This window comes from Propithecus coquereli, unplaced genomic scaffold (assembly GCF_000956105.1).
Source record: "Propithecus coquereli isolate 6110/MARCELLA unplaced genomic scaffold, Pcoq_1.0 Scaffold129, whole genome shotgun sequence".
NCBI lineage: Eukaryota > Metazoa > Chordata > Mammalia > Primates > Indriidae > Propithecus > Propithecus coquereli.
Window position 1 is genome coordinate 3819053 of NW_012137080.1, and position 12797 is coordinate 3831849.

At 42.8% G+C, this 12797-nt stretch overlaps 1 protein-coding gene across 1 annotated transcript; it reads left to right on the top strand.

Annotated features, from left to right (window-relative positions):
* The first annotated feature begins 4928 nt into the window (after positions 1 to 4928).
* SLC30A1 (solute carrier family 30 (zinc transporter), member 1) lies at positions 4929 to 12587 on the top strand. Its single transcript, XM_012638378.1, has 2 exons — positions 4929 to 6204; positions 7819 to 12587. The coding sequence occupies exons 1-2, from the start codon at positions 5577 to 5579 to the stop codon at positions 8721 to 8723; spliced, it is 1533 nt and encodes a 510-aa protein (XP_012493832.1). The 5' UTR covers positions 4929 to 5576; the 3' UTR covers positions 8724 to 12587.
* Positions 12588 to 12797: the final 210 nt, after the last annotated feature.

The following is a 12797-nucleotide window of genomic DNA, read 5'->3' on the forward strand; positions in this document are numbered from 1 at the left end:
GCCACAAAAGAGCAGGGCAATGAACTGAGAGAACATGTCCTGGAGTGATCTGACCTGGTCAGAGGGGTCAGGGAAGACTTCCTGAGGACGCGATCCTCGAGCAAAAGCTACAGAATGAGCAAGAATCAGTGTGGGAAGCGGGGAGGGAAGTGTCCTGGGAGCAGGAACAGGGCACAGGCCTTTGGGCAGGAGGGAACGTGCAGACTCATGTTGGTCAGAAAGGCCAGTCCTGTTAGGTGTCTGGGGAGGGCAGCCAGGGCCAAACTGGGCCTGCCCCAGCCCTGTGCACCCAAGTGGTTCTCCTCCGACCATCGGGAGGCCACTGAAGGATCTCAGCTGCGATGGCGGTGGGGGTGGCGGAGGATGCGTATTGTGCAATGATCAGAACTGGGTTTTGAAAAGATCATTCTGGCAGCAAAATGGAGCGTAAGTCAGGAGCAGGAGGGCAGAGTGGATGTGCAGAGACAGGCAGGATACCTTTATAGTCTAGAAGAGAGATTGGAAATGCTCCCCTCCATGGAAGTTCCAACTCCTGCGGTCTAAGTTCTGCCTTCCCGGGAGGCCTTCCTTCTGAGAGGCCCTGCTCACCATGAGAGAGGGAGGTCTGTGTAATGAGCTCACCCCTCTAGACAGAGAAAGTGAACAGACTGGGGATCTGACTGGCAAATGTGTCCTTTCTGAGTCCACGTGAATGAGTTCTCCTCAGGTGAAATAATACAAATGTAGTGTGTGAATTTGTGAGTGGAGAACTCAGCCCTGGATTCATGGTGACCCCAAGTACAGGTGGCCTAAAAGGCCCCACCTGATGGTACCCACTAGGCAGCTCTATCTTCTTTATTCACCTCTTAACTCCAGCCAAGATACCATCGTACACAACCCCTCACTGAAAAGATGCATAAAGGGATGCCCAGAGAGGTTTAAGAACTTACCCTAAGTCACAGAGTAACTTCTAAGGGCCAGTTCCCTGAAATTTCTATCATCCTTATTAGGTAAGTGATCCTTTCAAAATGCTCTACCGGTCAGCATCAGCCTTATAGACAAGTAGTGGATAGAGTCATACATTTTTACATTAAATTTCTTTTTTTTATACTTTTATATCACCTTTACTAGTTGGAGAATTTCATTCTTTTTAAAACTTCTATACTTTGTGCTTTAATGACGATCTCCAGCCCCAAGAGTAGAAGGGCTACAGAAAGAATAGGCATTCAGCCTAGACCTTAAGACTGACCACCTGAGCCTTCAACAGTTTCTGCTGTTATGTAACATTGCACCCAAGAAATTCACAAATGCTTTTAATGAGCTTTTCTGTGTAAGTGTCAGGGCCTTTATGTCTATTTAATTTCCAGGCATGACTAGAGAACTTAGATCCAGTTTTCAGTCTCCAAGAAAAATGAGTTTCCTTTTGCTGCTAGCCCTCACCTGCCATGCTTTAGCTCACCCAGCAAATATAAAAAGCTAGGCAACTCCTGGGCCTCCGACTGTACTCTACGATTCTACTCTCCACGCTGTTCCTGTTTCCCCCTTTGCTTCCACGTGGGTTTCCTGCTCTGTTTCTTTCTTGTGGTTTCCCTTATACCTCTGAGATCTTTTGTGCTGTTTCTGGGCTTTATTATGGCATTGTTACTTGTTTATTCTTTGTTCTACTGCCTGTTCCTCTGAGATCAGCTAAAAAATCAGACTTGGCCCTTATATTGCTAGGGATTTCAGTTCATATTTGTAATAATTATTCAAGTATGTTTCAAAAGACCAACATAAAACCACCAAAACCTGATTTCCTCAGCATTTTTGCTTTCAGATTCAACATTAGAAGTGATTTACTGTCACCCAAAGTCAAATACAACCTGGTTTTCACACGGTTTTGTTCCTGTCTTTCCAAGCAAGGTAAAGCTTTATACACTCCTGATTTTGATCACCCAGATTCAGAGGGATGCTTGTGTTAACACTTCTTACAAGAATCTTCCAAGATTCTTTTAAACTTTCATTGAGAGCAAGGAGACTCCAGAGGGCTTTGAGATTACAGTTTGTGGTAAGCACTTGACTTTCATTCAAATTGGCAGTCTCTTTCCAAAAGGAGCATTATTTTGTCATCTTTAAAGAATGCTGGGTTTAGTCAGTTTGGATAGGAAGCAAGTCATCGGGAGACTTCCCAAAGTTAGGACGAAAAAGCCAAGCCATCTTACTTAACCTGGGGCTACAACCTCCAGGGGTGTTTGTGCATAATCCTATAGTTTGCCTTCATTTTCATCCATTCCTGGCTGTATTAACTCTATACTAGGACAACCAGCTGAAAAGGGAAAAATCTGAGTCAAGTTCCTGAAGTCTTTTGCCCATGCTAGGGGGAAAGAAAGTTTGTTTGACTGAAATGTTTTGCAGTTAGGTAAATGGTATTACTCTCTCTGGAGTGCACGATTATAACTTTTCTACAACCTGGAAAATATACAGCCCTCTCACCCCCAACCCCCTGCCAGGTTATGAGGGAATAATACACATTGTCTGGGAAATGGCTTAAAAGTGTACACAAAGTAGTTCTCAGAAGTGACTACTAAGTTGAGACTAACAGTCTATTTTTATATGGGTCTAAACATCTCCCAATTTAGTTTGTTTAGTTATTGAAGGATTGCTACCCTGTTTGTGAAGCATTCCTGACTTTAGCATCTTATTGGTTCTTCTTGGGTGTCAAATTCTCACATTTGGAGACATCAACTTTTTAAATAAAGGGTCACAGCAGCCCCTAGAGGAGTTCAAATGGTCGTAAAACTACCTCCTGGACATTTCCATCAAGATATCTTGACTCATAAGTGGCTTCCCAATTTCTATATAGGAGGGGCTGGTTGAAAGGAGGTTTGAAGCTGTGTTTACATATGATCAGAAAAATGTCAATTGGCCAGGTGTAGTGGCTCACGCCTGTAATCCTAGCACTCCGGGAGGCCGAGGTGGGTGGATCGTTTGAGCTCAGGAGTTCGAGACCAGCCTGAGCAAGAGGGAGACCCACGTCTCTACCAAAAATAGAAAGAAAGTAGCTGGACAACTAAAAATATATAGAAAAAATTAGCCAGGCATGGTAGCGCATGCGTGTAGTCCCAGCTACTTGGGAGGCTGAGGCAGAAGGATTGCTTGAGCCCAGGAGTTTGAGGTTGCTGTGAGCTAGGTTGACACCATGGCACTCTAGCCAGGTCAACAGAGTGAGACTCTGTCTCAAAAAAAAAAAAAAGAAAAAAAAAAAGAAAAGTGTCAATTGCTCATATCAAAGGACAGGAGGTTATAGAAGTTTTAAAACTCTGATCCACTCCTTAGCGCTGTCAAAATCCAGGTTTCACTTCAAATTAAGCACATTAAAAATGGAGCTCAATTTTCCCCTTAAAACCAGCTCCTTGGCCCTTCCCTTCCCAACTTTCTCACCTGTTTAAGGCTGTATTTTCCTTGTCAAGTTAGAAATTTAGTGACTGTCTTTGTTCTCCTACCTAGCTTTTTCCTTCCCAATACCCAATTAATCATCAAATTCTACCAAGTTTTCCTTCATAATGTCTTGGAAACTTTCGTCTATTCTTTTCTATTCCAGCAAAACAGAAACAGAAAGCGAGGATCTGGCTCTCCAGTCTGGGGAGATGAGAAACACACCACATAAAAAGGGAAAAAAATTACAGGAATAATAAGAATACCAAAACAATGCAAATAACATAGCTTCAAACAAGCCTTATGTACAGATCTTAACAATGGCAGGCACTGTGTTTTCTTGTAGCAATCTAAAGCAGCCGGGGTCCTTCCTCCTGTTCAGGGCTGTGGTGAGGCCTTTGGGGTCCAGCTTAGGCCACTATGATGATTCCAGCCACCACCCAACCTTAAATAATAAGCCTTTCCCTTCTGGATCAACTAACCTCCACCCATAGCACAGTGCATATATATTCAACCTAAACCAGTGTTAGCACAATTTACGAAGAGTATTTCATTGTATTTTAACAATGTTATATTTTACCTCCACCTGGACAAAAGCTCATTCCCACTCCCCATAGCAACCAACACAGGATTCCACTGTTTGTGGTCTATAAATAAAATGTTACATCATAGAGCCTTAGAATTTTAGAGCCAGAAGGAATCTTAAGAGTTTCATTTGTCCAACCCTTTATAAATTGAAGAAACAGGTCTAGGGAGCTTAGGGGACTTGCTCAAAGCCACACAGCTGGTTAGTCACAAGGCAAGGACCAGAACCCAGGTTTCTCCTGCTTGAGGTCTGCCCCCGAAATTGTCCTCAGATAATCAGTGACAGAAATACCTGACCTTACACAAGGTCTCCTGGGGATGATGGTGACAGGGGTAATTTGCTTCACTAAAACATTTACAAAGATTCATCTGAGCCACTCTTAAGACCGTCCGGAGGACTAACTGCTCTGCTTGGTGTTGAGCAGAGTCACAAGTTAAGTGCGGCACTTGTTTATGAATCTGCCGGCCTAATCTCAGGCTCCTCTGACAGGCGGGCGCACCCAAGGGCCCCTCTCGACCCCTCCCTAGCCTCCGATCTGTCACACAGCCGCCGCCGCGCGGCCCGCCCCCACGTGAACTCGGCTCCCAGGATCAAAGTCTGTTCCCAGCCCAGCCCCGCAGGTGTTCTGGGGGTTATGATGACCCGCAGCGTGGGAGCCCGGACTCCGCAGCGCCAGAAAGGCCCCAGGCTGCCCCGCCTACTCCCACTGCACGCGGCCCGCGCCCCCACGACGCCCGCCGCTGCACCCGGCCGCGGCCCCCTGGCCCACGCCCGGCTCCTGGAGGAAAAGACCCCGCCCCCATCAGTTGGCGCCACGACCCCGCCCCCTCCCGCCCCTCCGAGGCTCCATCCAATAGCGAGCGCGGATAGGCGGGACGTGGCGGCTGTCGTGAGGGGGTTCTGACCAATGGGAAAGCGTGCCGGGCCTGGTGGGCGGGGCGTCAAGGCCTTGTCACGCTCGGGTCCGTGTGAAAACGGGGGTTCCGAGTGCAAAGCAAAGTTTTTTTGTAAACCGTCTGCAAAGGCGGGGGGGCGAAGAAAGCGCCCGAGACCGGGCCGAGTGCAGCTGCCGTGGCCGCCGCCTTTTTAGCTCCTCAGCCGTCAGCTCCTCTGTCTGGTAGCAGCAGAGAAGACCAGCAAGGAGACCTCTCAGATGCTCGGAGCCTTCTCCGCGCGGAGCTGCCGGTCGCCCTCGCCCGCCGCCCTCCCGTTCCTGCTCCTGCTCCAGCTCGCGGTGCCCCAGCTCCGGGAGCCCCTGCTACCGGCCGCCGCCGCCCCGGTGTCGGTGTGGGGGCTGCTGGGGCTGAGCCGGGCCTCGGCGCCGCGTCCGAGCACGGACGCCTGAGGAGCTGCTCGCCGCGGCGCCGCCGGCTGGCCGAGGGCGCCCACAGGCGCGGGGCTCGGCGGCTTGACCCCGGGCTCGCCCCCGTGCGGCCGCGGGGACCCTCAGCGGTTTCCCAAGCGGCCTGACTCCGGCGGTAAGAGCCCCGCGTCGCCCTCCCTCCTCCGTCTCCGGGTCGCCGACCCTCCGCGCCTCGCCGCCGCCGCCGCCTCCCGAGTCGCCGGGCCGCGCTCGGCGGGCCCCTCAGCCGCAGCCATGGGGTGCTGGGGTCGGAACCGGGGCCGGCTGCTGTGCATGCTGATGCTGACCTTCATGTTCATGGTGCTGGAGGTGGTGGTGAGCCGGGTGACCTCGTCGCTGGCTATGCTATCCGACTCATTCCACATGCTGTCGGACGTGCTGGCGCTGGTGGTGGCGCTGGTGGCCGAGCGCTTCGCCCGGCGGACCCACGCCACCCAGAAGAACACGTTCGGCTGGATCCGGGCCGAGGTGATGGGGGCTCTGGTTAACGCCATCTTCCTGACCGGCCTCTGCTTCGCCATCCTGCTGGAGGCCATCGAGCGCTTCATCGAGCCGCACGAGATGCAGCAGCCGCTGGTGGTCCTCGGGGTCGGCGTGGCCGGGCTGCTGGTCAACGTGCTGGGGCTCTGCCTCTTCCACCATCACAGCGGCTTCAGCCAGGACTCCGGCCACGGCCACGGTCACTCGCACGGGGGGCATGGCCACAGCCACGGCCTCCCCAAGGGGGGCCGCATCAAAAGCAGCCGCACCGGGGCCGGCGACATCAACGTGGCCCCGGGCGAGCAAGGGCCTGATCAGGAGGAGACCAACACCCTGGTGACCAATAGCAGCAACTCTAACGGGCTGAAGCTGGACCCAGCAGGTAAGCAGAGAAAGTCGCCGCCGCAGGTGGTTGGGACTGGGGAGCCCAGACCCTCCTTGGCCCTCGGCGGGATGGCCCGCACGCCCCCTGGTGCCCGAGCGCGCCCGCGCCGCGCCGCCTCCTTCGCGCTCCCTCCTGGTCCCTCCCGGTCCCGCCCGGTCCCGCACACGCCCCGCCACACTGGGAAATTGGGTCCCCCCCACTGCAGCCGGAGTGTAAGGAGTCGGGGCGGTGCGGGTGTGGTGGGATTTATGTAGGTGGGGGCTGTGAGTTGGGCCCTAGGAAAAGGATCAGGAGGTGATCGTGATCCCTATGCAGTCCTAGAGACTTTTCTAGTTAAATGGTTATAATAGGATCAAAAATCCTTCCCAATTCAATTCCTTGGCCCTTGTGGGAAACGGAGAAAATCCTCCATTCGTCCTTAGTTGTTGGTGTTGGCAACATTGCTCTGCCAAAGTAGTTCTTATGCCCATTGGACAAGTTTCATAATATTGCGCTCACAGCATATCGACCTTGGTTAAAGGTTTCTTTTATGAACTGCGATGTATGTTTCTGCTAATTGACCCCTAATCCTGAAAATCATAGATTTAGGATCTGTCTGGACAAGTTTACTCTTTTCTTCACTTAGGACTTTTCATAATCATACCGAAATGAAAGTGATAGTAATTTTTTTCATCTTATATTTTTCATGGATGCTTTTCATTCTAAACGTCAGTGCTGTTGAAGGAAATTTGGAAAATAAGTGTTGAAAGGAGATGGGAAAGAATCAACCAATGTCGTACTACCCAAAACTCAGTGATGTTAACAATTTGGTGCATTTTCTTTCATTTATACTTATTTACCATATTATATCATACTACGTAGACAATGTTCCTTTTCAAGTGCATGGTATGTTAGTGAAATTCAAATTGTAAGTTGAAAGGTTTAATGAGTGAATTTCCTCTCACTCCACCCAGCAAGGTGTTACTCCAAAGAAAATCAAACTGCTGTAGTGTGTAGTTCCTTTAGATCAATACTTTTGCTTTGAAAGCCAGGGCAAGTAGTGATCATTAGTTCCAACTTTTCTGATAGTCTCTGTGATTGTTGATTTGTCAGTTTTTAAACTCCCTCTACCAACAGACTTTTATATTCATGATAAAAGTTTGAAAGTTAAAACTGGTTTTATTCTCAAGCAATTAACTTCAGTGACAAAGAGTGACTCGCGAGAGCCCAGTGTCAAATCAGGCATTTTATATTAGTAGACTTATCCATAGCTGCATTTAATTTTGGGTGATAGAGTTCAATTTTATATTTTCTTTTGTATATGGCAAAAAGTATAGCAGAATGTTTACAGGACTGAGCCCTATAGAAAAGATAGACTTTTTTGGAGGGGTGTAGGAGAGAGGGTGGTTAGGAAAGTGGAAAAGCAATATCATAATGACTTAATTTAACCCTAGCCATTATGTCCTGGATTATTCCCAGAATGTCAATTTATATTAAGTTGCTCTGAGCACATATTTTTATTGTGCTTTATGAAAAAATGTTTTCCTTCTTCACCACTTAGATGGAATTAGACTAGGATGTTTATATAAACACTTTAAATGTACTTGATACAAAATTTTTATTTCTTTGTAGATCCAGAAAAATCCTCAAATAATGATGCAGTGGAAGTACAAGTGAATGGGAATCTTATCAGAGAACCTGACCGTATGGAATTGGAAGAAGATGACAGGGCTGGACAACTTAACATGCGTGGAGTTTTTCTGCATGTCCTTGGAGATGCCTTGGGTTCAGTGATTGTAGTAGTAAATGCCTTGGTCTTTTACTTTTCTTGGAAAGGTTGTTCTGAAGGCGATTTTTGTGTGAACCCATGTACCCCTGACCCCTGCAAAGCATTTGTAGAAATAATTAATAGTACTCATGCACCAGTTTATGAGGCTGGTCCTTGCTGGGTGCTGTATTTAGATCCAACTCTTTGTATTGTAATGGTTTGCATACTTCTTTACACAACTTATCCATTACTTAAGGAATCTGCTCTTATCCTTCTACAAACTGTTCCTAAACAAATTGATATCAGAAATTTGATAAAAGAACTTGGAAATGTTGAAGGAGTTGAGGAAGTTCATGAATTACATGTTTGGCAACTTGCTGGGAGCAGAATCATTGCCACTGCTCACATAAAATGTGAAGATCCAACATCATACATGCAAGTGGCTAAAATCATTAAAGACATTTTTCATAATCACGGAATTCACGCTACTACCATTCAGCCTGAATTTGCTAGTGTAGGCTCTAAATCAAGTGTAGTCCCGTGTGAACTTGCCTGCAGAACTCAGTGTGCTTTGAAGCAATGTTGTGGGACACTGCCACAAGCCCTTTCTGGAAAGGATACAGAAAAGACCCCAACAGTTAGCATTTCTTGTTTAGAACTTAGTGACAATCTAGAGAAGAAGCCCAAGAGGACTAAAGCTGAAAACATCCCTGCTGTTGTGATAGAGATAAAGAAAATGCCAAACAAACAACCTGAATCATCTTTGTGAGTCTTGAAAAAGATGCGATATATGACTTTTTGCTTTAAACTGCAAGAGGAAAAAGACTCCATTGAAATTCTAAGTTTGCCAAGTAGTGTAATTGAAGTACTTGTTTGGTCACACAGTTTAATTCTATTTTTGTAAGAACATAATGGGACTGCATAATAGAGTTCTATATTACAACTTTGTCATTATTAGTACAGAGTACAGCTATGCTGTAACAGTTTTGGAAAGCCAGTTTTAACACTATGTTACATTTTTGTTTAAAGTAAGTATGAACCTTATATAACATAATGACATTTGATTTCCAGTTTTCCCGTGATAAAAATTAGGGGGATAAATAAATTAAAATTGTTACTGGAATTTCTCTGCTTTTCTTTTCCCCCAGTGTTATACTTTATTAGAATTATATTAATAATTGCTAGAACTCTAAACTCATCAACAATTTATTTCCTTTAACATTTTAGGTAATATTTACGTGCCCTTTGAGATCATTCCATAGCATAATGGGAGCATATTTTAAGAGTGACTCATGGCTATTAGTAGGAAATAAGTTACTTTCTGTATTCTATATTGCTGAGTATTAGTCTAATGAACAGTGAGATAATTAACAAATTGAACTATAGTTTACACACAATAGGGCATATGGGAAGTAAGAGCAGGGATGGAAGTTTACCAAACTAAATACTTAGATTATTGTATATTAATATTCAGACCACATTTCTAAATTATTTTGAGAATTTCGACTCATTTTATCCTACCAAAGTTAGTCTAAAACATGGACATGTTCACCAGCATTACTTTCTTTGAAAGATTGGTATAGAAACATTGAGCTGAAAGTTTACTCACAAAATATATAAATGTTTTTAAGGATGTTAATTAGCATCTAATAATTACATGCTAAATTCAAGCTATTAATGTAATCTTTTAAATTGTGGATGTTTAAAAAAAAAAAACTTTTCCAAAGTTAAAGTCATTTCATGGTGACCAATCATGAATGGATTTAAAAAAAGTTTTCCAAGCACAACCAACAATGCTTGTGCTTTGCCAAGAGCCACTACCTTGAAAGAAAAAAATCAGGAAGTTAATGCAATTTGGGTATTAAATTCTTAGAAAACGAAATTAATTAAAGCATTCTATAAGTCATCCTGTCTTGACATTGCTTGGATCTTCCAATAGTGGCTTATTTTGCAAGATGCCACCTATCTACATAGGAAATTGTTCTTGGCTATTTGATTATTGCTATAGATTTCAAATCCAACACAAATATTATTTAACGATATTTAAGTTATATTTTTCTTGACAGAGGGGTTATGCTTTGTGATGAGATTGTAGACTTTTGTCCTCAAAGGGATAGCTATTAGCATCAGTTATGTATAGCTCTATTTTTCTAGAAATAAGGTATTCTGACTACTTCAGTAACTTTTATAGCTGACTACTTTTGGGATTGGCTACCTTTTGGGATTTGAAATAATTCATTGTTTAATGGATCAGGAGATGAAAGTGTTGGAATTTGACAGTTACTTTTTAAAGGGATGATGTTTGTGGTGTTTTTTTTTTTTTCCTGGTATAAGCCTGTTGCTGGCAATGGGCCTATTTAAAACAGCTGATTTTTCCAATGAGAATGTGGTAATTTTAGGAACATAGTTTGTAAGTTCACATTTACTATAATGGGCCAAAACCATGACCTGCCAGTTCTGCAATACATCTTGATCTTTTAATACTCTTATCTGCTATTGTATAATTCAATTCCTAAACTGATAGTTATCTTGAATTTTGCAAAAAGGTTTGGTTTTTTTTTTTTTTAAACATCATTTGGGGTATCTCATTATCTGGGTAGACGAGAAAAAGCTGTGAATTGTACTCATCATGTACATTCCTGATTTAACACTTTATAGAACATTTTATTAAGATCTTAAAACAGTTATGTAAACATTTCAGCAATGATACAATAGATAACTGGTTAAATATATTACATTCATTGAGGTTTTCTTTACACATGCTCTATTTTGTGTCTGTGTTTTAAAAGAGGTATAACATCTAAAAATAAGACATCAACTGAATGAGGATTTTAAAAAATGGTATATAAGCATGGGACAAGGGCTGCGGTTTTTTTTTTCAAAAGTGCTTTGAAGATAACAGCCTTTAAGTTTTAGTTATTTCACTTTTCATAATTTTTAAGTAGCTTATATATAACAAAGTGGTACCATAAAATTTTCTTTTTTCAAAGGACTTTGTCATAGCAAAATCAGTGGGCACTGACTCACCTTTTGAGTTTTAGTGGAGAATTTATTTATTTCTTTACAATGCACTTTCTAACCCATTTTAGCTATATTAGCATAATCTTAAAAAAAAAAAAAGACACGCTTTATATTTAAATATTGTCGGGATTTAAGTGTTGGTTCCAAAATAGTTTATTCCTTTCTGAAAGAAAATGAGGGAAATACCCTGAATTATTAGACAACTTAAAACCCAGTATTTAAATATGCTGTTTATACCACTGCATCAGTTTTAGGAGTTGCATCTCTCCTGCTGGCTCTTTTATATTTGAGCAAGATCAGTGTAGAATACGTGTTTAGAAATCTGTCTGTTGTGTAAGTTTAGTGAAAAGGAGGTGCTGCATGTGTCTGAATTAAACCAATCAGAATTTTTCCCAAGCCAAATGCAGCCTTAGTGAAGAGAGATTTGATTCTCCATTGTCACTATTTAGCTTGGATGATTGTTTAGTTTTTTCTGAAGGGTACCTGCATTGTAAAAGTATGGACTCGAACCTAAAAAGCAAAATCCTCAAGAACCTTGCTATGTGTGTTTCAATGTTTTAGAAAACAATATGTTGAATAACTAAGGTATGTAATTTAACTGGGAGAAATTTCCATCAAGTGCACCTTGGAAAATCAGTAGGTAGAAGGCTATGTTAATATGTTTGTGTCTTGTTAACATCCTCAATTACGAATTTTTGAAAGTTTTGAGGGAAAAGACCTATGGAATCTAATGTGAAATATTTAGTGGATTACTGGTATTGAGTTGAAGATTTTTACTGTTTATAAACAGATAACATTTGAATGATAAAAGTGTCATTAACCTGCTGTCTTAAGATGTTCACACAAATACAGAGAGTAATTCTACAATATAAAAATATTTATTTTAATACTGAGTTTCAGTTAAGTCATAAAACAGTGTTAAAACTCTTGGGAAGGTAGAGGGATTTTTGTTGTTTTTTAAATTGAAACCGTGTCATGCAGTGTTTCACCATCTATGAAACGGGAATTGTAATAGCACTATTTTGATGTAGCTCTACCAATATTATGTGGTGATGCTATTTTGTTTTACTAACAAGCTCTGGAATATTTAGCAGTCATTTTCACTGGCACAAGAGCCTTTTGTATGTTATTCAATTTAAACTTTTAAACCAAAAATTTTATGGTCCAGTGTCTTCAGCAAAAAGATGCTGGAGCGAATGTAACATACAATTAATGTGTGGTTATATATAAAAAGACACAAATTGCCATGTTATGGTTCTGCCTTGAAACAGCACAATGAAGTGTATCAGTGTATTCTGTGATTCTTTATGAAACTTCCATATTGTGTTGTTTTTGTGTCTGCTGTTGCCTGTCCTTTGGACCAGACGTGGCACAATTAAATGCAGTTATCATCTCATTAAATGCAGATGCAGATAAAATGTCTTTAGTGCTGCCACATTTTACTTAACTTTTTGTATGTTTTATGACTGTGTTATTTTCCAAAGCTGTTCCTACCTCACCATGAGGCTTTATGGATTGTTATGTATTATAAATGTTCTATATGAGACAGACTACTGTGTTTCTTCTCATTTATTAAAAGTTAAGTAGAAAAATAAACTAATTTTAATATCTATTTCGTTTGTGCATATGGCCTCCACTCCTATACTAAGCTGGGTTATGCAGAAGAGGGTTGGATTTCAGGTATTGAAAAACACAAATGATACTAGTGCGCAGAATAACTGGGTTACAAGACTGTAGAAAAAAACAAATAGTTGAAAGGGTAACACTGTAAAGGCTCACTAATACAAAATACTCAATGGCTGTGAAATGTTTTTTGGTTATA